This window comes from Rattus rattus, chromosome 6 (genome assembly GCF_011064425.1).
Source record: "Rattus rattus isolate New Zealand chromosome 6, Rrattus_CSIRO_v1, whole genome shotgun sequence".
Lineage (NCBI taxonomy): Eukaryota > Metazoa > Chordata > Mammalia > Rodentia > Muridae > Rattus > Rattus rattus.
Window position 1 is genome coordinate 9759435 of NC_046159.1, and position 26410 is coordinate 9785844.

At 41.2% G+C, this 26410-nt stretch overlaps 1 protein-coding gene across 3 annotated transcripts in view; it reads right to left on the reverse strand.

Moving 5' to 3' along the window:
* The window catches only part of Pik3c2g (phosphatidylinositol-4-phosphate 3-kinase catalytic subunit type 2 gamma), a 295422-nt gene that overhangs the window by 159666 nt on the left and 109346 nt on the right, over window positions 1-26410 (reverse strand). For all 3 annotated transcript variants that reach the window (XM_032907317.1, XM_032907319.1, XM_032907318.1), the window contains one exon: window positions 23503-23597. In XM_032907317.1, the coding sequence (XP_032763208.1) occupies window positions 23503-23597 (95 nt within the window). The remainder of the gene's footprint in view (window positions 1-23502; window positions 23598-26410) is intronic.

Here is a 26410-nt window from a genome sequence, read left to right on the forward strand (position 1 = left end):
TTCATGCTTGTAAGGTCAGCATCTTACCATGAGCTGTTTCTCTAGGCCCTGGAAATGCACAACATGTCAATAACGCCTTTCCACAGCCATAAAAACACTCCCACAATTTTCTTCTAGTATGCCTACTGTCTCTCTCTGTCTCTTGTGATTCTGTGATGCATTTGAAGTTTGTTAATATATTGTCCGAGTTATGAGTCTAGTGTTTTGTCAAGTGTCCCTCTCAGCACTATTTACTGAACTATCTTCTACTGCACTGAAACTGTGTTAAAATTTTAAATTCTTAACTATAACTGTGTATGCATATGGACTTTTTATTGTGCTTAGGAATACATCTGATACTCTCTTTTGACAGTGCCACATAATTTTAATTGCATAGAAGTATAATTGTACTAAAGTTATAAATGAAAATCCACTGTGTTAACAGAAAACACATAAGGCACAACTTCAGTGGATTCTATGGGTCTGGGCAAAACAATGCAGACTCAGGAAGACAGTCTTATTACAAACAAAAATTGAAATCTGCAGGTGATGTTAGACAAAAGACCAACTTAGTGGAGCACCCTGGTGGGAAGCCTTTGCTATTGACATCACTGTAGCCATCATGAGCACCCAGGGACTGACTACCACACATTACATACAGGAAAGACATAGTCATTTCCATCCCCTGCCTACTCCAGAAACAAAAGTGTGGCTAATGTAACACTAGACAGCAAGCAAACCTCATAACCACGGATGAACTCTTGTCCCAACTTTACAGCCCAAGCTAATCCAAACTGAGTAGCACTTCCTCAGTGTATTAGTGTAAACGCAAGACTTGTTCACCCTGCACTGAAGACTAAAACACAAGCCCTAAAGACTGGCAAAACCAAAATGCTTTTCAGGACTTTGGCAGCACAGGAAACTCTCAAAATTGACATGGGTAAGTGTCACATCTCTGATCTGACTGTCGGAGGAGAGTGACTCGGGCAGTAAAGGAAGGGCTGGAGGGTCTAGGAAATGGGGTTCACTCTCGAGCATAATGCCATGATGGGAGCATGGTTTATCATCTGCCTGGAGAGGGACAGATGTATAGATGTTCCTGGAATGGGGATTTTTACATTCATCTATTTTTTATGTATTCATTTTGTAGGATAATAGTGTGCTGGCATGGTGTGACGGACTAGGAAAAACAATATTTATTCCTGTGAAATAAAATGATTTGATACAGATGAGATTTTGGAATAGGAGTCTGGCTTGGAGTATTTCCATGGGTGTGTTATTCTTCACAAAGTGCACTGTGGAGAGGTGGCAGTGTAAACAACTCTTGGGTGACAAGAAGTGCGTCGTTGCATTCAAACTGCCTTCCATAAGAATTTTAGCATCTAATTTTAAGGGGATCCTCACACTGCCAGTGTGCTTGACACAGTAGTGATGCAGGGTACAGTCATTAACAGACTGATTGGGTGGAGACGATTAGGACTCCAGTCCTTACAGTTTGGTTTCACCTCTCTGTCTTTCTTTTGTGTATCACTATTGCCGTGATGTTGGATGTTTACTCCTGCTTTCTTGTGTTAACAATTTTTATTCCTTTTTCACTTTTCGTGTGTGTGTGTGTGTGTGTGTGTGTGTGTGTGTGTGTGTGTCCATTGTGTGTAGACTCACATATGTGGGCATGTGCAAGCTCATGCATGAGGAAGTCCTGAGTTGCCCTTAGGAGGAATCACCTTGCTCTTCCACATTCTTCAGTGAGGCAGGGTCTCTCAGTGAAGCCCAGATCAGGCTGATACAGCTGGTCCTACTAAGCAGTTTGTTCTGTGTCCCTGTCTCTGCCTCCCAAGGATAGAATTGCAGGTGTCCCCTACACCCATAGGTGGGCTCTGCAGTTCCCAATGCCTGCCCTTATGCTTTTGAGGCATGCTTAAATACTGAGCCATCACCCTGGCTCTGGTTTTACTTTAATCTAACAGAATGTCAGCATTTTACAATAGTATTTCTACTGATGGTCATAGAAGGGGTCTTTCAAGGGCTCCAGATATGGAAGACAGACCCTGCATCCTTCAGTTTTTTTTGTAAAATTTCCTTTGCAAATAAACAACAAAGGAACAGTGTGCGTCCCTGTGCTGCGACATGAACGGAGACTTTCTCCTAAGCCTTGCCATCACAGGAGAAAAATATATGTCTTCTTTTCATTTATAAAGGGAAACTCTAAACACACACACACCTACCTAGAGGGCTGCATGCAGGGTGGAGACCCTGCTGATTCCTCGCATGAATTCTACTTTCCACACCCCTTCCAGGTTCCACACGTTCTTTCTGGAATAACACTTGAGTGTTTGATAAACACTGGCACTAGAAACAAGGATGACTCAGATCCAGATTAGGTCTGCTTGAAGATGTGGCATAAAAGACAGGAACTTTTCCCTACCATTTTAAAACAGAGAAATTCATATTGTATTTCAATTAACACCTGAGCTGCTTGATCAATCGATCTAATGTGGACCATGGCGCCCTATGACCTATTCTTCCTCAGAGACTGTAGCTGGCCAATTGCTCTGATTTCTGCCTCTTTCTGTAAGGTTGAGCTCCATGCTGGAATTCACTGGGTTTATTTAATCTATCGCTTCCTAAAAGGTTTCAAATCTCTCTTCCATAGACCTGCCTCAATCAATATGACCCAACCTATGATACTTTCACTTCAGTTGGTTTTGAAATTAGCACACAGAGTAAAGAGATTCTTCAAGGCATCTTCCCTTCATTCCCAGTTTGTTCTTGGCGCTCCTCGCCCCCCAGTGCTCCCCTCCTCCATCCTACCCTCTCCCTGCTGATTACCCTCTTCCTCCAGTGCTGCCCTCTCGAAGTCACGTGATCACAGCACCTTCGTCTGGTCCTTCCCACCAAGATCGCCCCACTCCCAAAGTCTACACTCTAGTCTCGTGACATCCAAGCACAGCCACAGCTGTGTACAAAGTTTCACACCTGTGTAGGAGAGGAAAACCAGAGTGTTCATCTTGCTGGGTCTGCTTTATTTTAACACAACAATTTCCAGTTCCCTCAATTTTTGTAAAAGTGTCAAATTGTCGTTTTTCTCCTAAAATACTTTTGTTTTGGGAGCTACTATGACCGCCTTTTAACTTTATGATGTTGCATTATAGATATTTTTCTTGTTCTGAGGGACTGAAGAAAAGGTCATCCAGACACTGCCCCACCTGGGAATCCTCCCACCTATAGACACCAAACCCAGTCACTATTGCTGATGCCAAGAAGTGCTTGCTGATAGGAGCCTACTATGGATGTCTCCTGAGAGGCTCTGTCAGAGCCTTACTGATACAGATGTTACTTGCAGCTAACCATTGGACTGAGCATGGGGACCACAATGAAGGAGTTAGAGAAAGGACTAAAGGAGATGAAGGGGTTTGCAACCCCATAGGAAGAACAATATCAACCAACCAGAGCCCCCAGAGTTCTCAGAGACTAAATCACCACTCAAAGAGTACACATGAAGGAACCCATGGCTCCAGCCACATATGTAGCAGAGAATGGCATTGCCTGACATCAATAAGAAGCCGATGGTCCTGTGAAGGCTCATTTCGCCAGTGTAGGGGAATGCCAGGGCATTGAGGTGGGAGTGGGAGCATCTTCATAGATGCAGGGGGAAGAGGGACAGGGGTTGCAAAAGGTGGGGGAAAGGGAATAACATTTGAAATGTAAATACCTAAAATATACAATAAAAAAAAGGAAAGATTCATCTTTTTGAGAGCAGAAAATATGTTACTTAGCCATCCTCGACTGTAACAAATATGTGGAATAATCCATTAATAAAGAAAAACGGTTTGGCTTTGGCTCACAGCTGTAGAGGGTCCAGGGCATGACTGGTTGACCGCATTACATCTGGGACTGTAGCAGCAAGTACAGAATTGAGCACATGTTTGAAGGAGAGAATTCGTTCTTTAGTTTTAAAGGCTTATTTGTTCCTGCCTCAATCTGTGTCTGTGCTGGGCTATGTGCATGTGAGTGAAGGTGCTGTGTGAGACCAGATCCCCTGGCGTTGGGGTTACAGATGTTTGTGAGCTGGGTGCTGGGAACCAACCCAGGTCCTCTGCAAGGGCAGTACATTCTCCTGACCACTGAGCTAGTTCTACAGGCCCAAATCATTTTATAAGGTAGTTAGGGAAGGGAAGAGATAGTGTGAGAGAGAAACAGAGAGACAAGGATCTCATAATCCCCCTCTTGGGTATACCTCAAATATTCAAAAGATTTCCAACACCTTTAAGTCCCTATCATCTCCTAGCTGGGCCACATTCATTGAGAAGCAAGCCCTGAAAGCTTGTGGTCTTTGAAGAACATTTAAGACTCAAGCCATAACTGACAGGGTAGGCATACTGCAAAACTTGGACTTCTGAATATTTCACTGTCCTCCACTCTCAGTATCACTGATTATTCTTAAGAAGGATGAATATACCCATTTCTCACAATTTGAGAGCTAATGTCCTCACTTAAAACAAACTGTAAGTGACCAATCATTTTAATATACTTTTAAATGTACAATACCATGTAAATTTTGTACATTGAATTATAATCTGATGTCATTAAACTTCTATAGCACAGACCTTAAATGTTGCCAATGCTTGGTCAGTTTATGTACTTAATGAAAACTAATATTCAGTCCCATTGCTGAATTAAAACTATGTTTATTTAAAATTTTACATTTCGTAGCTTCTATTGAATAATATAATACGTAGGAGATTAAAAAGAAACACTTAACTTGGTGTTTAAACAAAATGATGCCCAGTGCTGTTTCTGGCCCCTGTGTGTCAGGGGCCTGTTTCTGATATTAGTGCATGCTTCTGTCCCCACCCCTTTTTCCATCTCTGTCTTTTGCTTCACTAATCTATCTTTCTCTGTTTCATTGGAAATCTGTACTTCCTCATGCAGAAAGTAATTTTGAGCTTTCTGCATACAAAAAGGCAACCAACCAAAAGCAGTAATAGAGAGACAGCCCTGTGGGACTTGAGAGATGGCTCAGACATTACGACTGTGAGGTACTCTTTCAGAGGACCCAATTTCAGTTCCCAGTGCCAACACCAGGTTTCTTATAACTGCCTATCTCTCCAGGGTCAAGTGATAAAATGTCCTCTTCTGATCTCTATGGACACCATACACAAAAATGACATGAACCCACACAGATGTACACATACACACATAGATAAAAAAAATGAAACAAATCTTTTGAAAAATTATTTTCCTTGCTTCACTTCTTAAGTGATTACAGCCCCATAATCTCCTTGTCACCCACTCTTCTCAACATTTCGCAGTCTGTGGGCTCTGAGCTGACACTGTGCTGTGCCTTGGGTAGGAAGGTCTTCCTAATGAGGGCATGGGACACAGCTATGGAAAGGAGTCGCCTAGAGAAAAACAACTGACACTTGTTGGCTGTAAAAAAGATGACAAGGGTTCTTAAAACTTGAAGGTTAGTTGAATCAACCAACTGGAACTGAATCTCTACCGAAATTGTGGTAATAAGATATGGATGGCTTCACAGAAGGTTTCAAATGTTTGTGGGTCTCCTAGTCATGCTTGGAGGCCATGAAATGTTGGTGAGTTAGACCATTGAGTTGGAGACCAATGGCCACTTACCTGTTAACATTATTCTTAAACCATCATCCAACACATGAACTATCATTAATTAATCAAAAATAAATTCATGGGAGAGAAAGAAAGAAAAGCAAAAAGAATAAAAATGTCAAAGCTTGTCATACTACTGTAATGTAATATACTTGATATATATATATATATATATATATATATATATTTACAGGTACAATGTTATTATTGTATTATTGGTAGGAATTAGCTTGCATTTTTGCAGATGAGGACCCAGAGGATCAGGAAACTGAAGTAAATTTTCTATGATTAAAATAAACCAATGATACATCCCAGCTCTGACAATGAGTTGTTTTAATATAAAATTGTAACACTTGGGTATAATTTCATCCAGAGATTGGGTATGATGTATCCAGACTTGGAAGAATGAGTTGAGTCCTACTTCGATGCATAGAGACAGTTGACTCCTTTGGGACATTATTAAATTATTGCCAGTAATCCCAATGAAGAAGCAGGACTAATATCTGATCTGTATTTGTCAATCTCTAGTGATTATGAACCATGACCTTGAAAGCCAAGCTTAGGTGAAGGATGTCATTTTACCTAAAACACAGAAGCCCTATTATTGATGAAGTGTATTATTAACATTTTGCAACTGGTAAGTAGATTATTAACACCTAAACTATGGATAAATACTGGAAAAACCAAGGTAACCACGCTTCCTTTCTTCTTCATTCTAGAAGATGCGTCACAGATTTTTTTCACTCAGACTTTTGCTCCAATGTCCTCCCAGTGTAGGGGACAGCTGCACAGATTTTTTGCAAGAGATTAATTTTTTCAAATTATTCGCTTTCAAGTCCCTGACTTCGCAAGTAAGTGCAATTTCTGTTTGTTGTTCTCAGTGCTTCTGTCCTAACCTTTTAAAAGACCCAAGGAACTGATGAAAAATCCAACTCATATTTTCTCCTTCTTTGTCATACCACAAGCAGAAGTGAGGGAGGGGAAATAGATGTTAGCTGTCGAAATGCAGAAACATGTATCAACACGCTGTCTGTGAGCGCTGCCAGGTTTCTCTGATTGTTAAATTCCTCTCATGCTCAATGACACGCACGTTCCCAACTTGTTCTGACACTTAGAATATTCTGTTTCAAAATCCTTTTCTCGGTGGGTCAGTGACAGAGTTTGTCTAGATTTTGTCTCTCTTTACTGGACTCTTTCCATATTTTGCTATTAAACTTAATAAAAACTATCAATAAGACAAAGCATAATCGATAGCTAGTGTGCAAAATTGATTGCCAAGGTTCTACATGTATCCATGATAGTTTACTTTTCAAGGTTGAGTGTTTTGTCTACATGTGTGTATGTCGCTTGAAGAGGCAAGAACAGTGCATCAGATCTCTTTGAATTACAGACAGTTCTTCCTGGTAACTTTCTTGGAGTCACAGACAGTTGTTCTCCACCTGCATCTCCTGAAGCAAGTGTTTTAACCACTGAACCATGTCTTCAGCACACCAGGACATAATCTCAAAGGCTAGAAATTTGGCCTTACTCTTTCTAAATAACTCAAAACTATATTATCTGAATAACGGTAAAAAGATCATAAATATAGAAATGCTAAAGATCATTACATTTCACTTGTAGGCGGTAACATTCATGACCAGAGGTTTCTAGAACCACACAGTTAGTAGAGATTTGAATTAAGATTTTGACTGAAGTATGAGTTTTCTCAAATCTAATTTTCTTAGTCTTACTTTCTTTTGCCTTTTATTTTGATGTTAGATGTTTCATCACCGGAAAGTGGTTGTTAATAAAGACTTGAGGAATGGGTAAATAAAGGAGTGGATGGCTTTCAAGACACTGCTTTGTTTCCTCAGTGACTTCTGAGATCCTGTCAGCCTCGGGCAGCATCAACTGGCATCTCCTTTTCTTGGTTTATAGCATCCAGTGATGGGAACTCTACAGAGTCTTCTAAGAGTTTTCAAATTTGTCAAGACATTTCTGTTATGTTTCCCTAGCATTGGCCTCTGTAAACATGAAAGAAACAGCAGGAGCCATACCATGTGGTGAGTTCAGGGTATCTACAACACCCTGGGAAATATATATACTTGGCCACCAACTCGATGAAGAAAGTAATACACTAGGGTAATCTCCAAGTTTCAGATGACTAAGCTCAAGCAGAGGGTACCAGTTCTTGACATCCTGTGTTGTTGGCATAGCAACAGACATAGCTCCCAAGACAAGGCAGTATTTGTGTAAGCTGTTCTTTGTTGGTCAAGAATGAGTCATATACGTCCACGCAAAAATAAAGGTTCTAAGTCATTTTGCACAGCAAGGATTTAATTGTGATGATCAAGTCAGGGTTTCGGTATAATAAAAGTAATACAAATGAACTTCTTCAGATGAGGAAGCAGAATTTAGCTTGTTCCGGTAACTCCATTAATTGTATGTAAATTAGATAAAACCTAAAATAGAAGAAAAACAAGGAGTATCTCCACTAAAGGTAACACGGAGCTTGGGAAATAAAAGGCTCATTTCCTAACAACACACACACAGAGCTGTGAGTCTCCACAGCTCACAAAACAATTGAAAGTGGGAGATAGAGCAACCAGGAATAGAGACAGCAGATGTTCCCTAACTCCCCAAAGCCTGGAGTCCCAGTTCAGAAAACTCTATTTGCAAGACAGAAAGCAGCTCTGAGCAAGGCCTCTGTACTGAGAACTTCTTGCCAAATCCCTCAATGTTGCCTTTTGTTTCTGGTCGGGATTTTTAAGAAGCCTAGTAATTAAGTCTGCTAAACACACTTAGGCCTGAACAGTCAGCTCGCTATGTAGGGCCTCTTGAATGACTTTCATTGCAGACTATGATATAATTCTACAGTACATTTAACACAGCTACCTCCAGTTCCAGGGATGAATGAATTTTGTATTTTCCAAAGTGTGACACTGGATACCAGAACGACAAAGGCCAAACATACAGAATAATGGAGGTGATCTCATCTGGAGCTGCTTTATTAAGTTTGTGAGTGAAGGTACATTAGCCTGTAGGCAGCACAAGAAAGGGGAGGCTAGCAGTGTTATGAGGTTTATGGGAATGTTTCCTTTCTATTGAGTAGGGACATTGTATTTTATTTTGCTCTGTAGTAGCATAAGACATGATACTAACTGTGGATGTTGTATAGCGATATATGAACTAGCCTACGGCTATGTCAACACAGCAAGGATGATCAATTAGAGACAGAGGGAAAAGATAACTAAATTGCTAATGACAAAAATCAATACATTTTTGCAAAAATAAATTCTGGAGCTATTCCAGTAAAGAATATTTTGTTATGCAAGATCACTAATTTTTATATCATTTCATGCCAACCCAATGAGGAGTTTGGTTACTTATGGCCCAAAATATCAAAGTAGAAGGAGATGGTAAAGTAACACATATGCATTGAGTTAAGAATGAACAATATTGCAGGTTTGTACAGGAACAGAGATTGATAGATACTCAAAGGGATAGGAAAACAACTGGAGGACTGCCCTGCAGAGAGGTCTGTGCAGATAAAGGAACGACTCTATCGAAAGTGGCTATTCAAAGTCATCAAGCTATAGGAGTCTTCTGTGAATCTGAGAAAGTATCTTGATAAATACATTTGCTCAGATGTAAAGTGATGGAGATTGGAGGTAGTTTGAGCTTAACAGCATCATTTAAAAAATTACATTTTGCCTCATAGTCTACTAATTCTGAACCCTATCACCAGGAGAGAAGCAGATGGAATTATCAAACTTGGTTATGTAGATAAGAGCCAAGAATTGAACATTCTTTGAATTGGGGGTTAATTTGTGTTACACAATGATTATTCTAAGGACATCAAGTTGGGTTTTATTAGATAAAGCTTATCATAGGAGCTATGTGGAGGATACATGGGAAGAAGGCAGGTGAGGGAGAACACAAAGAGAAGCAATTAATGGCCTGTAGCAGTCAACAAGAATGTGACGCCTGAGACTTGAGGAAACCTGCAAGCTGAGGAAACAGGAGAGAAACCACCAATTCAAGACAAAGTCATGGAGAACAACAGTCAGCACTGAAAAATAACATTTCCTATATTTCCCTATTGGAAATCTTAGTGGGATAGTGAATGTAACCATTTTTATTTTTTTTAAATATTGGTTATAAAGATTGACTCAGTTGAGTGTAAGATTCAGAATTCACTTTGGGATATATTGATCCAAAATTTCAGTCATACTTGAACTAAATAATAAGAAAGAAAAACAGTTTAGAGTGTACCAATAGGTTAGCTCTCTTAGAATTATTTATAGATTTTTTTTAACAAAAAGCTAAAGGCATTTTTAAAAGCATGTCTGTCAAAATGATGATTCTTTTAAGTGAAGATTTTATTTTTAACTGAAGAATAGGTAACAGACTTTTTTTTGTCTGATGTGATCAATTTAGTTTTTAAGAAAAATTCTAAACAATTTATGTAAAGGTGGGTACTGAGTTTGTTTTATTCTTTTGTTACAACTTGACCGTCAAAATTCTGGATTGTTCTGTAATGCTTTACCTGCATGGTAGGTAGAAATGTCTCTGGCTCTCTAAGTCAAATTGCTGTGTCCTATGCCATCTGCTGTTGTAAGGGGCTTCCTTACTGACTTCTTGCTAGGAGATGAAAGGGTCTAAGACAAACTACAAATGATTCCTCATCCCCTCTCTCTCCACACTCTAGAATCCTGTTTAGATTTCAAAATCTGGAGAAGCCTGTGGCTAAAATCTGTTCCTTCCAGCTGTAAGCATGGATGTGTTGCTGTATCACATGGTGACTTTGGACTCAACCTAGTTGAAAGTAAAGTTTCTTCAAAAAAAAAAAAAGGCAGACTTGAACGTGGATGTACCCAGCTACCATCTCAACAAAGGCAACAAGACCAAGGATTATCATGCCATGACTAACTTTGATCAATGATCCAAGAGTAAAGCTCAATAAAACTGGAAAGAATAATTCCTTGAGCTACCGAAACTAAAGCAAACACAGTTCCCTGTCTGCTGGTTAGTTTTATGCCAACTTGATTCAAATTAGAGTCATTTGAGAAGAGAATCTCTCAATTGAGAAGACACCTCCATAAGATTGGCCAAGAAACAAGTCTGTCAGGCATTTTCTTGACTAATGATTGATGTGGGGGGGGCAGATTACTGTAGACAGTGCCAGCCTTGAACAGGTCATCCAGGATCATATAAGAAAGAACAGAACAAGGCACAGCAGCAAGCCACTAAGCAGCTTTCTTCCGTGGTTTCTGCTTCAGTCCCTGGTTAGACTTTCCTTGGCGGCAATGAATTGTGACCTAGAAGTTGAAAATGAAAAAAACACTTTCCTCTCCAAGTTGCATTTGGTCATGGTTTTGTTATTGTTTATCATAATAAGAAAAACCCAGAGACAGAAATCAGTGCTGAGATAATAGGGTATTTGCTTTGATAGATCTCACCATGTTAAGAGGGATGGAGGTTGTAGAAGGACTTTGAAACTTTGGGATAGAAGAGTCACGGAGTGATCAGAGCTTAATGTGCTATTTACTCCGAAAACTTAGAAGAAGATTCTAAGAGCAGCATAGACAATGGAGACCTGGTTTGTGAAGTTTTGGGGGAAGGAAAGACTCTAGGAAGGCCATTCATGTGATATTACTGAACTAAGGACTGCTAAGGTGAAACTTTCTCTTTGCTAGTAGAATTGACGCTGGTTAGCTGGGGCTGAAGAAGCAGCTATGATTAAGAAGGGAGCAGCGTCCCCAGGGCTGAAATATCCTTAGGATCAGCACACAAAAGCTGTAGCTCAGAGTCAAGGCTGCACCTGTGCCGGAAGCCAAACTTGGTGGTGTATAAATTTCCTGGATGATACTGACTGAAGGCATGAAGGGTCATAGAGAGCAGTCGAAGCATGGCACTTCCAGAAGAGGCAACTGAGGAAGAATCAGCTTAGTTGTATTATAAATCTTAGGATTTAAGGAGTTAGGGAAAGAAGGTGAGGTTTGGCATTGTGTGAGAGAGTCAGAGTCCATTAAGAGAGGCTATAAGGCTGATGGAGAGTGTGCAGCCTCAGTTACAGTGGAGACCCTAGCATTTTGGAGATCACAGCACCATGAGAAGTTGGCAGAGGGCAGCAGGAGATGTGGCATGGAGCTGGCCTGAGTCTAGGAGAGAAGCTATTTGTACTACAGAGGGAGGAGCTAGAGAAGGGGATCCTGTATCCCAGACAATCATGAGTAGGTTGCAGACATCAAGTACTCAGTTTTTACACTGATGAACTTTGGTTTTGCTGTGATTTTATTATTTCCTGGTTATTCCACGTTGGAGTAGGAAAGCAATTTAACTCGTCTGTATTCTAAAGAAGCCCATACATGAAAGACTTTGGATATTTTAGAAACTCTGGCTATTTTAATGAGAAGGAAAATTTGAAGTGTTTGAATTTTTAACGACTGTGGGACTTTTAAAAGTTGGGATGTTTTATATTGGGATATTGATATTAGTATGAGATCTTGTAGATGGGCAGTAAACAGATAAACAGTTACAGTTAAATTTTTTTCCTCTCTACCCAAATTCAAGTTTCTGAGGGGTATGATGCAAGCACAATGGGAAGGGTTGACCCATCCACATCTGGGTGACTTCAGCTCTAGGCTGCTGATCAGATTTTACTCGCCACCCCAATGCACCCCACTCTGGCCTCTCTGTGTCCAGGCATCTACTGGGTGCTAATTACTGATTTTGCATGTGCTTCAGGACTGCCAGTTTTGAACCAGACTATAGGAACATTTTAAGAAAATGAAGATAGATTCTTCATATAATACATCCCAACCACATTTTCCCTCCCCAACTCCTCCCAGCTCCTTCCAACTCCCCCCTCCTCTCTGCCAGCTACAATTCCCCCATCAGAAAAGAGCATACTTCCTAGAGACAACAAGCAAACAAGACAAAACAAGATACAATAAGACAAGACAAACACCCTCATATGGGGGCAAGGCAACCAGAAAGGAGGAAAGGAGTGCCAAGAGCAGGCAAAAGTAGGAACTTATTTTCTAAACCATGTAATTTGATGGAATGAACTGGCTTAATTATTTGAGTATACTGGTATTTAGTTAAATAATAGTGTTTGTGATAAGATTGAGGAAGTCTTGGTTTCCAAAACACAGGTAACTTAAAAGGACAGGGGGTACATATCAAATCAAGAGAGAGCATATCCTGGGACTTATTCTCTTAATTTAACACAGAATTAAGTGAAACGGTCACTCATAACAATGCTTCAGGTCATCTAAAATTACAGCCACATTTCTGAGCTTTGAGGTAAAAATGTCAAAGTTCTGTTTGCTTCCTCTTTAACCTGGCTTTTAAATTAATAAAAAATCTATTATCTATCTATCTATCTATCTATCTATCTATCTATCTATCTATCTATCTATCTACTTATCTATCATCTATTTATCTGTTTATCTATCATCTATCTATATATTATATCTTTATCTATCATCTATTTATCTATCTGTTTATATATCATCTATCTATATATTATCTATGCATCTATGTATCTATGTATCTATGTATTTATGTATCTATGTATCTATCTATGTATCTATGTATCTATCTATCTATCTATCTATCTATCTATCTATCTATCTATCCACCCATCCATCCATTTGGTTGTACTTTCTGGATGTAGATATTGCCTTGAACGGAGACCTTATTTGGAACTATGATATCATGGGAAAGATTTTCATCTCAATTCCTTAATCAAATAGATAATTATCATTGGATAAACCACTAAACCAGTTAAAATCCCTTTCTGGGCTAGTGGATGGTCCTTAGGGTCTCATCTGGTTGCAAATCCTGTAACTCTAGGATTTTCCAGCCATTTTGGAATTCAAATGTAAATCCTATTGGAAGGCAGGAGTGGTTTTAAACACGATGCCAGCTTGTGGGTCATTTTGTTACTGGTGAGAGCAGAACCAGGATAATTGAACAAAGAGACATAATGATGCTGTTTTTCAAGGTCTTAACTCCTATCCCAAGTGTAAACTATGACAAGGAGACCTCAGATGACTGGGAAAACTACATTCCTGTTTGAGGACATCCTGGTATGACTCCATAACCCTAAAGTGCAGGAGAGCAGAGTCGGGAGTTCAGAATGCGAAGCCCAGCCTGGGTTCATGCTTCAGTGTCTGAGTTCAGCACGTATCTACAATGCTCGTTCCACAACACAACACTCACATAAAACTGAAAGACATTATTTTGCAGGCTAAATAATGAAAGCCACGAACAAACTCAAGTGAATCTCTATGTCTGGTTTTTGCACTGATTTGTAGTTTATTTTCAGACATACCTAATAGGCAGTAATTAGACTTAAATGGTGTTATAAAATTAATTTGAGAATTCTATGGCGTTTGATAATGTCTTTTTATTAAAGAAACCACATAAAAACCTCTGTCCCATAAAACAGAAATAAATTTGGGGGAGAAAAAGAGAACAGTTTCTATGTAATGATGACTTCCTTTGGAAACTGTGCTAATGGATTTTACAGATTATGGTCTTACAAATGACCACTGTTTCTCCTCTTCGTGTTAGCTGAGATAGGACATGATATCGTTCGAGTCACTTATTCATTGCACAGATTCTATCTAGTGTATAATTTTTTTAGGACACCAAGGTCAGCAGCAATTTTTGCAAGTCAATATTAGCTGACAGGCAGCCATATCTCTGTCTTACACAGAGTGAACTGATATTTTTTTATTTATTACATCCTAAAGGTAAAAAGGTGAATTACAGGCAATGTAATGATCTCAGAAGCAGAGAATTGAGGCTTTAAAAGCTCCTATTGATTCTGTATTTGGTGTGCTCTACAACACTGTGAGAGCTCCCCAAAGAATGACTCTTTAGTACTCAGGCATCAAAGCAGAGAGAGTGTTCACGTCCACTGTGGATTCATTTGGACACCTTTGTCAGTGTTTAAAACTGACAGAACGGGAGCACATGGCATTTTTTTAAATTTACTTAATATCTGACCTTGTCTGTTTACTTGTGTTTGACACAGAGAATCATAGGCGAACTGAAGACTGTGAAGAGCTGGTTTGTCCTTTGTTCCTACCAGAGAGCCTTCTGATGCCAAGATGGTGAGATGATGGCCTATGAGCTCCCTTAAGGCAAGGGGTACCTTGTTTCATTTCTTTATGTTCAACAGTATCTAGAATCTCAATACTTGTTACATAAATGAACAAGTTATTAATTCTTTGTAAGTATTAAGCTCTAAACACATATTTCATATCAGGGGAGAGCTCTTGGAGGAAGACAATGGCTAACCTTGAGGAGCGACTCATAAGTGAGAATACCTCAAGAGCCAGGGACTCAGAGAGCTGGGAAGGGGATGAATGGGACACACCTACCTTAAACCACAGCACACAAGACCTCCGTGCTATTTCATTTTATTCATACTACTCGAGAAATCATCCTCAAAATCAAAATAAGTAGGAGGTGATTGTTTAACTATAAATGGAGGGGATGGGGAGATGGGTTAACTGTGAAGGACCACGACTTGAGCACAAATCTCTGGCATCCACATAAAAAGTCGGGCTTAAGAGTAAACCTACAACCCCAGCACTGGAAAGTCGGAGATAGTAGAGTTCCTGTGTCCTGCTGGCCAGCCTGTGTAGCTGAATGATCAAGCCCCAGATTTAGTGAGAGACTCTGTTCTCTCCAGATATAGTAGAGAATGATGGAGAAAGACATTCAACATGGCTCCCTGGTCTTAGTATGCATCAAACACACAAACACACAGGGAGAGAGAGAGAGAGGGAGAGAGAGAGAGAGAGAGAGAGAGAGAGAGAGAGAGAGAGAGAGAGAGAGAGAGAGAGAGAGAGGAGAGAGAGAGAGAGAGAGAGAGAGAGAGAGAGAGAGAGATGGGGGAGGGAGAGAGAGAGGAGAGGGAGGAGAGAGGAGAGAGAGAGAGAGGGAGAGAGAGAGAGAGAGATTGATTTTGCAATATGACAGATATCATAACAAACTCACATCTAAATCTAATCCCAGGTGGTATCTGGAAAGTCCTTTTTAGTAGTCACACCAAATGACTTAGTTCATTCTGATTTTCCTATCTGGTCTACATTATGCGTTTCTTCCCAAGTCCCAGTCCCTGATGCCAGTCTCTGACTTGCTCATGTCCTCTTTCCTAGGTCTGCTTTCACTGGTGACACTCCTGGTCAGTCCCCTGAAGTTGCCCAAACCCTTTTCTTAGTCTTCTGTTCCAGCAGCTCTCTTCTGCCCCCTTCTGTCAGAAGTCTGCACTTGCACATTTGGGCCCAGAAAACTGAAGTCATTCATACACCATGAAGTTATTGAATGTCTGCGAACTACCAAGTACGGCTCCCGTAAATAAACCCTGAAACAATAATATATAATTCTGATAAGGGTTTAAATCGGAGCTTCACCCCAGGCTGCTCCGTCTAAAGGGAAAAAGTTGAGTTCTTCACATCGTGTATCTGAAATTATACTTGCTCTGAGGCACGGCGCTGTAAACTATAGCCACACAAACTTAGATTCAGGTCAGCCATCCTGGAGATCACTCAGTTGGAGTCACATGAGTGGAAAGGTGGCTGGTGCTATTCCACAAGAGTACCTTCCGTACTCTTATGAAGTCTTGGACACAGGACCAGCCTGGCCATACAGAATGATTTTTTTTCTTATTTCCATCTTCAGATAAGGCCATAATTCAGTTTCTCAGGGTTAAGAAGTGGTCATGTCTACTTGGGAGTCATAATTTGACCTAGTTTGCTTCTTTGCTGCTGACTAACATCAAGTTGGTAGAGCAAAGGGTTAATGTCACTCACAGGTCTATCATGGAGCCAAGCCAAGACAGGGGTTCAAGGCAGAAATCTGGAGGTAGTTGCTGAAGCAGAGACCACGGAGAAATGCATCTTGATGGCTGACCATCCCCAGTTTGCTCAAGTGACCTTTAAAAATAGTCCAGGATGCCTACCTAGGGAGTGCCCACAGAAGGATGATTTCTCCCACACCAGTTAGCAACAAGAAAATGCTTCACAGACATGGACTTAGGCCATTCTGATGTAGGCAATTCCTAAATTTAGATTTCCCCTTCCCAAGTGTGTCTAGGCTTGCATCAAGTGAATGAAAATCTAAGCAGCATACCATTCCAGCCAACGCTTCATCAGTAGCCAAATTGCTTCCTATTCCAAATGGAAAGGACACTGATTTTTGATTTCCTATAATTTTAATTATTCTGTCAAGAGTAGGCATTAACCCAAATATGCTCCTTTTCCATGTTGGGGAGTGAAAAAGACTTTAAATTTTCCCAACCCAAAGCTTTCTAATTATTCCCTATCATTGAAGTACTAGTCCACGTTATTTACTATTAAAATGTCCTGAAGAGGCTCATGGGTTTGAAATGTGATCGCTTCTGACAGGTGTTGTGTCACAGCCACAAGAGATGTAAGTCCCATCTACTCCTTGGGTCCGACAGACATCCTCTGCCTATCCCACACTCATTCGTCCACTGGAGCAGCTCCAGAGTAGCCACAGATCCATTTCTTCACACATCGATGCCGGTGGTCACGGTGATTTTCATGACAGGACTGTGTGCACGTGGTACCGCACCTGGTGAGGTGACTTTTGGACAATGGTGAGTGAGCACAGTGGAGAAGGGAGAGCTGCTGCAGTGTAGAGAGTTACAGGACTTGCTAAAGGAAGGGCTATGTGAGGGTGGGATAGGGATGGACTCTTCCAAGGCCTGGGTGAACAGGGGAGAGGCACTGACTTCAGCCTTAAACACCTAGAGTTTGGAGAAGCAGCCACTTGGACAAGTGAAAAATATCCCTGATAGCTGTTGGGTTCCTCTCTCTCTCTCTCTCTCTCTCTCTCTCTCTCTCTCTCTCTCTCTCTCTGTGTGTGTGTGTGTGTGTGTCCTTCTCTCTCTCGTCTGTTTATATTTCAGGACATTGCTTTTGTCAGAGGAGTTTAAGCTTCAGTCTTTGAAATTTAACTCAATTATTCTGCACAGAACATTCCCTGACACAATGCTAGTAACTACCTCCCTTCAGAGCCATGTGATTTTAAACAAAATTACATTCTTTTCCTGCTTCATCTGTCCATGCTTTGGGATTCTTTAATTTCTGCTTGTTCTAAAAGGGTGATGATATCCTTAAATTTATTTGTGTCCATTTCCCTCTTTTCTTTATTTCCACGAGCTTGTCTCTCAGAAACCAGCAGTCTGTCCTTCTGTCATCTACATCCTCTGTTCCTTCTATCTCTTTTTGAGTTGATAGGAAGAGAAACGGGTTTCATGATTGGTTCTTTTATCATCACAGTGAGAACCAGACATAGCTGTATTTCTGTGAGCTCGTAAACATGACATTGATTTACAACCTCGTCTGAAGTCACTGTGACCTTTCACAGGACGCTGCTGTCACAGTGTGTCAGCAGGTGAGGTAGCACACTTCCCTGAAAAATCACTCATCAGTCGGAACAAGTCTGGATATTCTATTCTAACTTTTAATAGCCTTATTTTTTTTAATGCTTTTTATCTTTTGCAGACATCTGTGTTTCAACTCAAGCACCAAACCTGAGATTACCTAACATGCACTCATTTTAATAATGCATATTAAGAAACAACTTCAAGTCAAGAAAAGAGTGAGCTTAATGGAGTCCCAGCTGGAGGGTGTCAGGAAACACCACAAAGTATATCCGCCATTAGCACTTTGATAAGAGTCTGTTCAGTGAAGAGCCAAGCATCCCAGGTCTCGCCACAGTCTCATGCTGGAGGAAGCACTGTGCCTCTTAGATTAGATGTTGAAGATGAAATGAGTAGGAAATGAAATGTTGCCCCCAACAAGGTTCTGTGAATCTTGAACCCTTTAAGGGGTAAGAGTGATATCAATATGAAGAACTCAACTTGAAGCAGAAAACATGATTCTGCAAAATGGTGTTGGCTTGACTTTGTTCAGTTAGCTACTATTCTAACATAGCAAGTGATGCAAGTGGACAATGCTGTCACACAGTTTTAGGACTAATTATATTATACTTAAATATATATAATATAATATATATGAACTATATTATATAATATGATATATTATCCTCTTTCTATTATATTACTAGACCATTCACAGTCATAATTCTTTTTTCTCTAATGATTTACTTTGTGTATTTGAATGTTCCATCTGCCTATACACCTGCAGGCCAGAATAGGGCATCAGATCCCATTACAGATGGTTGTGAGCCACCATGTAGTTGCTGGGAATTGAACTCAGGACCTCTGGAAGAGCAGCCAGTGCTTTTAACCACTGAGCCATCTCTCCAGCCCCCCAACACTTACAATTCTTAAAAAGTTGTGCTATGAGTTTGGATCTATACAGTCTACAAAAGGAAAGGAAGGAAAACAACATGGAGACACTACTCCAGGCTCAACAATAGGTAATGGGGAGACATTTGATAATTTCTTCAGTAATTCCTGTTTCTCTGCTGCTGATACTCTAAATCTGTGCTTAGGAAAGTCTTAGCAGTCTAGGACTTTTGAACAGAGAGAATCTGGCCCCAGATGCCATTGCTTGAAATTTATATCACATAAAAGCATTAAAAAAAACCCTACATCTTTCCTCAATATGCACAATTCCACACTTATATTTTTTCTGGAAGTCTTCATTGAGTAGACACAGCCACAAAATCTACCACCCGTCTTACAACACTGGCTAGATTTAGCTTGCTATTTAATGATAGAAATTATAGAAAATGAAGGGTTTGAAAGTTATGAGTCAAGGTACTCATGAATAGAAGGGCTTTCTCTGTGGGCAAGATGGCTGACAGGAAGCTGCCAATGTGGGATACAGTGAAGAAGTCAAGTCAGAATATAAAAAAGTAGGATTTAATTCTACAGAGTCTCTCTCTCTCTCTCTCTCTCTCTCTCTCTCTCTCTCACACACACACACACACAGAGAGAGAGAGAGAGAGAGAGAGAGAGAGAGAGAGAGAGAGAGAGAGAGATTGGCAGAGAAGAAGACAGGTGATCCAAGGAAACCAGTCCAAGACAACCAACTCCAACTCTGTGAGGTAAGGGGTAGACCAGAAGGCCTTCATGTAAAAAGGCTGGTGGTCTCACCCTCAGGACAAGTACACAGCCCATAGGAGCCCCCACACAGCTGTGCACGTGTTGGATAGGTCATCAGTAAATAGAAAACATATACTTTTCTTCTTTACTTCAGGAACAGAGGCCAGGGGACTATCTTAAACAAGTTATATTCTAAAGGAGACAGGAAGGAAGGAGAGGGCTGAGAGAAAGCGATAACCCCCAGTCAGAAAGCCTTAGTCTAATATGCCAAAGTCCCAGGGCAGGAGATGGCTCGGGAACCAGCAAGAAGTAAAAGGTATTAACAGTCTGTATTCCAACGTGCTTTGAGGTCCAGCTACAAATGATCAGTCTACAGGAGCACCCAGCTCATGCCTGCTAGTCTTGCTCTCCTCTCTAAGCTATGGTAGTCTTGCTGCTCCCCCAAAATGTGCTATTCTAGCTTCCCCACCTCTGTTCTATTCCAGCTCCCACACAGGGGTGCTAGCCTAGCAACCTCAGTCCCATTAGTCTAGCTCCCCCTCCAGGTGAAACTAAAAGTTTAGAATAAAAAATTACCAACTGCCTAGGTTGCCTAGGGATCTGCAGACAACGGAGTCATGGACCTGATAAACTTTCAACAGTGTGAAACATAGAGAGGAGGATGAACTCAGACAGGGTCCCGGGGAAGAAGTGGGCAGATGTACAGTGCGGTGGGAAGGGAAGACCTGGAGTCATGTAAACTCGTGCCCTCTGGTTCCTTAGCTGGTAAAGAAAGGAAGGGAGAGACTTGAATTTAGGTTATAAAAACTCGGTGTTTAAGGATGGCCTTGTTGAGCACCAACGGGAAAAGACGTCCTTGGTCTTGCCAAGGCTGGAACCCCAGTGTAGGGGAATGTCAGGGCGGGGAGGCAGGAGGGGTGAGTGGTTGGGGATGGGAACACCCTCATAGAAGAAGGGGGAGGGAATGAGATAGGGGTTTATGGACAGGAAACCAGGAAAGGGGATAACATTTGAAATGTAAATAAAAAAATATCCAATAAAAATGCATTTTTCTCAACAAAACAAACACACACGCATGCGCAGACACATACTCACGCATGCACAAACAAACAAACAAAAAACAATAAACAAACAAACTCCTGTGTTCAATCTGCATACCCACGATTCTGGGCTGATACCTGGGTATGCAAAATAATAAAGTACACACGACTTTATACGCTCCGTAAGTAGCGCCTCCTGTTCTCTGGTATGAAATGAGGTTCCACGCCTCTCTCAGATGCAGTTGTAGGTATCAGGAAGGTAGGTTGACAAGTTGAAAGGTGCAAGACTTGGGTGGCTTGGCTCAGGCAGTGAAGGATACTGGGAAAAATGCAGGCCCTCCCTTGGTTGTCAGGAGCAGATCTCATCAACTGAGACTGACTGGAGATTGACAGCCCCGTCAAGGCCAGCAGGAAGATGAGCTTTCAGAGCTCTCTCTCTCTCTCTGTGTGAAACCTCAGAAGCTTAAGTTCTGCAGTGTGCTTTGCGACCCACAGCTGCTTCCTCGAGCTCTGATTCATACCTCTCAGGGCTTGGAAGTCAGCCCGGCTCTCTGCCTGCACAAATCTCAATGCTCTGCTTGCTTTCTATAGCAGTATATGTGAGAGGCGCTCTCCTCCATCACAGGAGCCCTTCCAGGGGAATGAGCTGGCCAGTCTCATGAGAGTGATAATATCCATCAAAGTCACAGATTATAAACTCACCAGTGGCCACAGAGGCTTGTGATAATCAAAGAAGGGAAGGTAGCAGTGAGAAGTTACCTCTGGTAGACCCTGGAGACTTGGTCAATACAGTCTAAGCAGGGTCACAAACCACAGGGAAGACCAATGTCCACAAGTGCAACTATGCTTCCTCCCATGACGTCTCTAATTTTTATTACTCGAAATGACCACTAATAATAATAGTTATTATTATATTATTTTCTCTTTTTTCCATACATTTATTTTTGTTCTTTTTTTGAATAGTTGGCACTTTATGATCCTTAATATTTTTATATAATTGAAAACCTCTTGTTCCCTTATGCACTCATGTTGTTTGGTTTATAGATTCTTTTATCATTGGCCAGCCTTTTCTCTTTCTGTTTGTTTTTTCCTTCTTCTCGTTTTGCATTTACTGTGTGAACTTCACCATAATGCTTCTGTGTGGTGGTTTTGAAACTCTGGTCTTAGTTTTTCCTTCTCATATTCATCTGACATTTCCTTCTCTCTTTTAATCCCGAATCTATCTTCTCTTTCTTCTTCCTACACGTCTTCTCTTCCCTTTAGCACAGCCTTTTTCTGTTTCTCCCCTCTGTGTGATTCGCCTCCTTTCTTTATTGTGTTCTTTCACTACCCTTTTACTTACCAATAGTAATTTGTAGCCATTCTGTCATAGTCTTCCCATTGTCTAGTCCATGGTTCTTGGTGATGTAATGGTGGACTTTAGCTGATTTTTAGAGTGTAACCCTTTATATTCCTCAATTCACTCTTGATGCTGACACAGCCATTTGCTTTATTCTCACCGAGCAAATCTAGGGATCGAGCCCTTAAGAACAGGCTACTCCAATGATCTCCTAATGAAACCATAAGCACTATCCAAACCATCAGATGCAAAGTTCTCAACACACCAGAGCTTTCCCAAGAATGGGAGAGCAGGGCCACTTGATCTTCAAAAATGGTCACACCTCAAGTGTGGGACTCACAGACACCAAACTAAGCCAAATATCAGGTGACGAATTCGCAAATGTCTCCTGATAAAAAATGATCCATGAACTGAGAGAGGATACTAAGAAGCTCATGAATTTAATCCAGGGAGGATTGATAGGAAAGTCAGTAACATGAGAAAGAAGTCAGAGAACATTATGATATAATGGGAAGTTGGCAACACAGAAGAAAACTTGACCAAGGAAATTGATATCTCAACTAAAAACAATAAAGCAAATAGAAATGTTAACACTGAAAAGCTCATCGAATGACGCACAAAGCCAGAAGTAGGAAACACAGCCACTAGATGCCCCTGAGGCAGTAATAAACTCTTCCCACAATCAAAAACCCAAACCGGATTGATTCACTGTTCAGTTTGACCCAACCTTGAAGGGAGAGAGATACTACTGCACACCTCAAGTTGTTCCACAAAATAGAAGAAGGAGGGTAATGGAATAGACTCTACTAGTCAGTATTTGCCCAATAACAGAACTGAACTTTGACAAGCCAAGTCAATATTCAAAACAAGGACAAGCTCCCTGATGAACACAAATGAAAAAAGTCATAAAATTCTTGCATACTGCATCCTCCTGTGGAATCCATGTTTGGACCTGTGTGTGTGTGTGTGTGTGTGTGTGTGTGTGTGTGTGTGTGTGTATCTTGTGTAATTGTGAAGGCAAAGAGGGGTTTATGGGGATAAGAAAGGCGTCTAAAGGTAAGTGATGAGAGAACAGAAGGGAGAAGACTAGAAGAGAGTCACCAGAAAGTGAGGCAGAGGCACTCTGGAGAGCAGCAGAGGGAGGGGAAGAAACGAAGAGAAAGCCTAGCGATGCTGTGTGTGAAAACGCCATAATAAAACCCATTCCTTTGTATGCTGGTGTGGAAAAAATGAATGGAAGAAAGGAAAATGAAGAAGTCTTCTAAGAAAATACGAATTATTTGTGTTGGGCAGACGCACATGTGAGTAACTTGTTTTGATAGGCATCTACGAAGTTTGAAACAGAGTTGTAGACGATCCAAAGTTAGCAGAATTTTAAGTCAATGATGGTAGCAGTCCTAGGTCAAGGGATCTCCTCCATACCCTGCTGAGGGAAGCAGGCACCTTAAGGGGACCCAGACCTGTGCCAGTCTTACCAGAACAGGCGGTGAGCCACTCGGATGCTTTGCAAGGATCGATGAAGCAGGAGTTCCACCAAGGGACTTTTGAGACTCCACTCAAACTTGACAGCCTGCGGTGAGAGGCAAGGAAGACTGGTTTTTATCAGTTACAAAAAGAATCACCACCAACACTAACACCAGCACCAGCATCACCAAAAGACAGACTACAGAGGGACTAGAGAGGCTTCATGGAAAATAGCATGAGCTTTTCAGTGGAATATTAATAATATGCCTGATAGTTTTAATTGCTACACGATAACAGCAAACATTACAGGATTTGTCTTTGCATGGTCTTGCTTTCTCCGTCTTAGTTATGCTTTTGGAGTTAGGAAAATAAATGAAGGCAGGTGGTCTGTAAAGTTCAACTATGCCCCAGGGGAGAATCCTTGCACACACACACACAAATATCATCATCAATGTTTGTGACCGATGAAGTGGTATTATTAAGCCCTAGACAGTTTTACTCACTTGGAGATCGAATTAACTCCCACTTGCAACCGAAAACAAAAATCACCACCTGATGAGTCACTATTAATCTTCAGACACCGGGGCTTTGCTTAAAAATTCAAGACTGATGGTCCCACCATACCCATTCCTAAACCTCTCCTTCCTCTCTCTTGTAAGCAGCTCCCAAAGCTCATACTTAATGTGGGCAGAGACACAGACTGCAATGGCAGTCGCTGATGTCCTCTGGGACCTCATTGAGATCGACCTGGCCTCTCTAGAGGCTTGGCGGTCCCTGGTCTGCACATGGGTCTCATCAGCCTCACGGGAATCTGATTATATGAAGATGAATGCCAAGGTCTCTTCCTAAAGATGTTCATGTCTTCTTTTTAAGTCTGTTTGTCACAAATACATACCTGTATGCATTCTCTCTCCCTCCCTCCCTCCCTTCCTCCCTCTCCCCTCTTTCAGGCACACGCGCATGCGCACACAGAGAAGGGGGAAGGGGAGGGGGAGGGGAGAGAGAGAGAGGCGGAGGTTGGGTTTAAGACGAGTTTTATGCCACAGTCCAGTTAAAAAGCGAAAGTAAGGCTGTTCACTCCCACGCTCATACCCGACGGAACTCCTCAGTTTGCTGCACACTCCAAGCATGGAAATGTTTATAGATTCCTGAGGTGTCAGAGAGAGACGATTTCAGCAAACTTACAGGAGTCCAGAACTGGTGCAGTGTGTGTCGAAAGAGCTTGAGAGTCTTGGTAAACTGTAGCCAAGGGCTCCTTCCTCTAGCGTGCTCATGCTGGGCTGGCTAGGTCGTGTGTTTTGTTCATGCTTCAAAGATGGGTGTATAATACGGACACTGAGGCAGGACCAGAACTTACTTCTGTGTCTGCCTTGATTCATTCGTTCCCATGCTTCTTTACAAACTCAGTAATTTGAACTCACTTGGCTTCCTTGCCTACAAAACCAGTGCCTTATTCTATCTAATGGTAGAATTTCCTTCTCATATGTGTCATACGGTACACAGGCAATCTTTTTGGCACACAAGCACAAACTTTGTTCTTGGAGTCTCTCCGCATGTTTATGACACACCCTGAAGTCTCTGTCCAACTGACTTCTAACTCTGAACCAGATCTGATGTCCATTTTGGACACAGACTCTCTTCTCTGCACTTGAATATGGTTTATGCTGTATCAACACGCTCATCTGTAAAGTGAAGATGTAATTCCCCAAAACCAGTCAACAGAGGGCGACTGTTAGGTCCCAGAATGTTTCAGAGCCAGTGCGGGCCATGTGTTTCTTAAAGTTAATTTTCAAAATAAATGTGATTTTCTTCTCGGTTTTTATTGTTTAGTCCGCGTATACCTTTCTTCCCATCTTAGAACACACTATAAATTTTACTTTCTATTACAACATAGCTGCAGCTTCTTCCAATTTTTGTTTGTGTATTTGCTATATTAGATTTTGAGTGTGTTTTTAAAATCAATCTGGCTTTATTGGAATATGACATTTTTTAGTGGCATGAGTACTGACTCCGATTGGCCCTTCGAAGTGAGTCCATTTTGTATAGAACTTTGTAAAAACTCCGAGTTCAGTTAGATATAGCGGGTTGCCATGCCCACGAGCCGTGAAATGACTAGTGAATGCACGCGTTGGAGTCATCTGTTTTCATTTGGGGATATTCCTTTCCTACCGTATTATCCTGACAAATGAAGGGAAGTCATTACTATAAAGATTGCTTAAAGCAGCAAACAGCACAGCTATTCCTCAGCCAGATCTCTCCCTCAGGAGGATGTCAGAACGGTTCACGCTGTGGTGTACAAAGTACAAAGTAATATTGGAGTTTATTAATAGAAGTTTCCCCATCAATCTTGACCTCTCATATCGCTGCTCAAAAGCCGAGCCAACTGTCAGTTAACGCAGATTCCAATCTGTCAGGAGAGGAAATATCTGAGTTTAAAGAACATCCTGGGTGTGGTGACTCACAACTGTAAATCTGACATACTAGGGAGCTGGAGGCAGGAGGATCGTGAGGTGTTCAAGGTCATTTTTTACAACCTAGTGAGATTCATAGTCCTCCTGGACTCCTGAGACTCAATCGGAGAGATAGATCCGCTGGTAAAGTGTTTGTCTTATAGGCTTTAGTACATGAATTTGACTCTGCAGAACTCATGTAGAAAAGTCACATATGGTGGCCGACCTTGAAATCCCAATGTGAGGGAGGTGGAGATAGGCAGGTTCCTGGCACTCACTGTCTATCCAGCTGAGTTCACTTGAGGAGCTCAAAGTTAGGGAATGCCCTGTCTCAGACAAAATGGTGGCTGACATGTGAGAGATAACATCTCGATAACATCTTGGGTTGTCTTCTGGTATATACACACACACACACACACACACACACACACACACACAGCAAACAAAACAAAATGAGAAGACAGAAAGA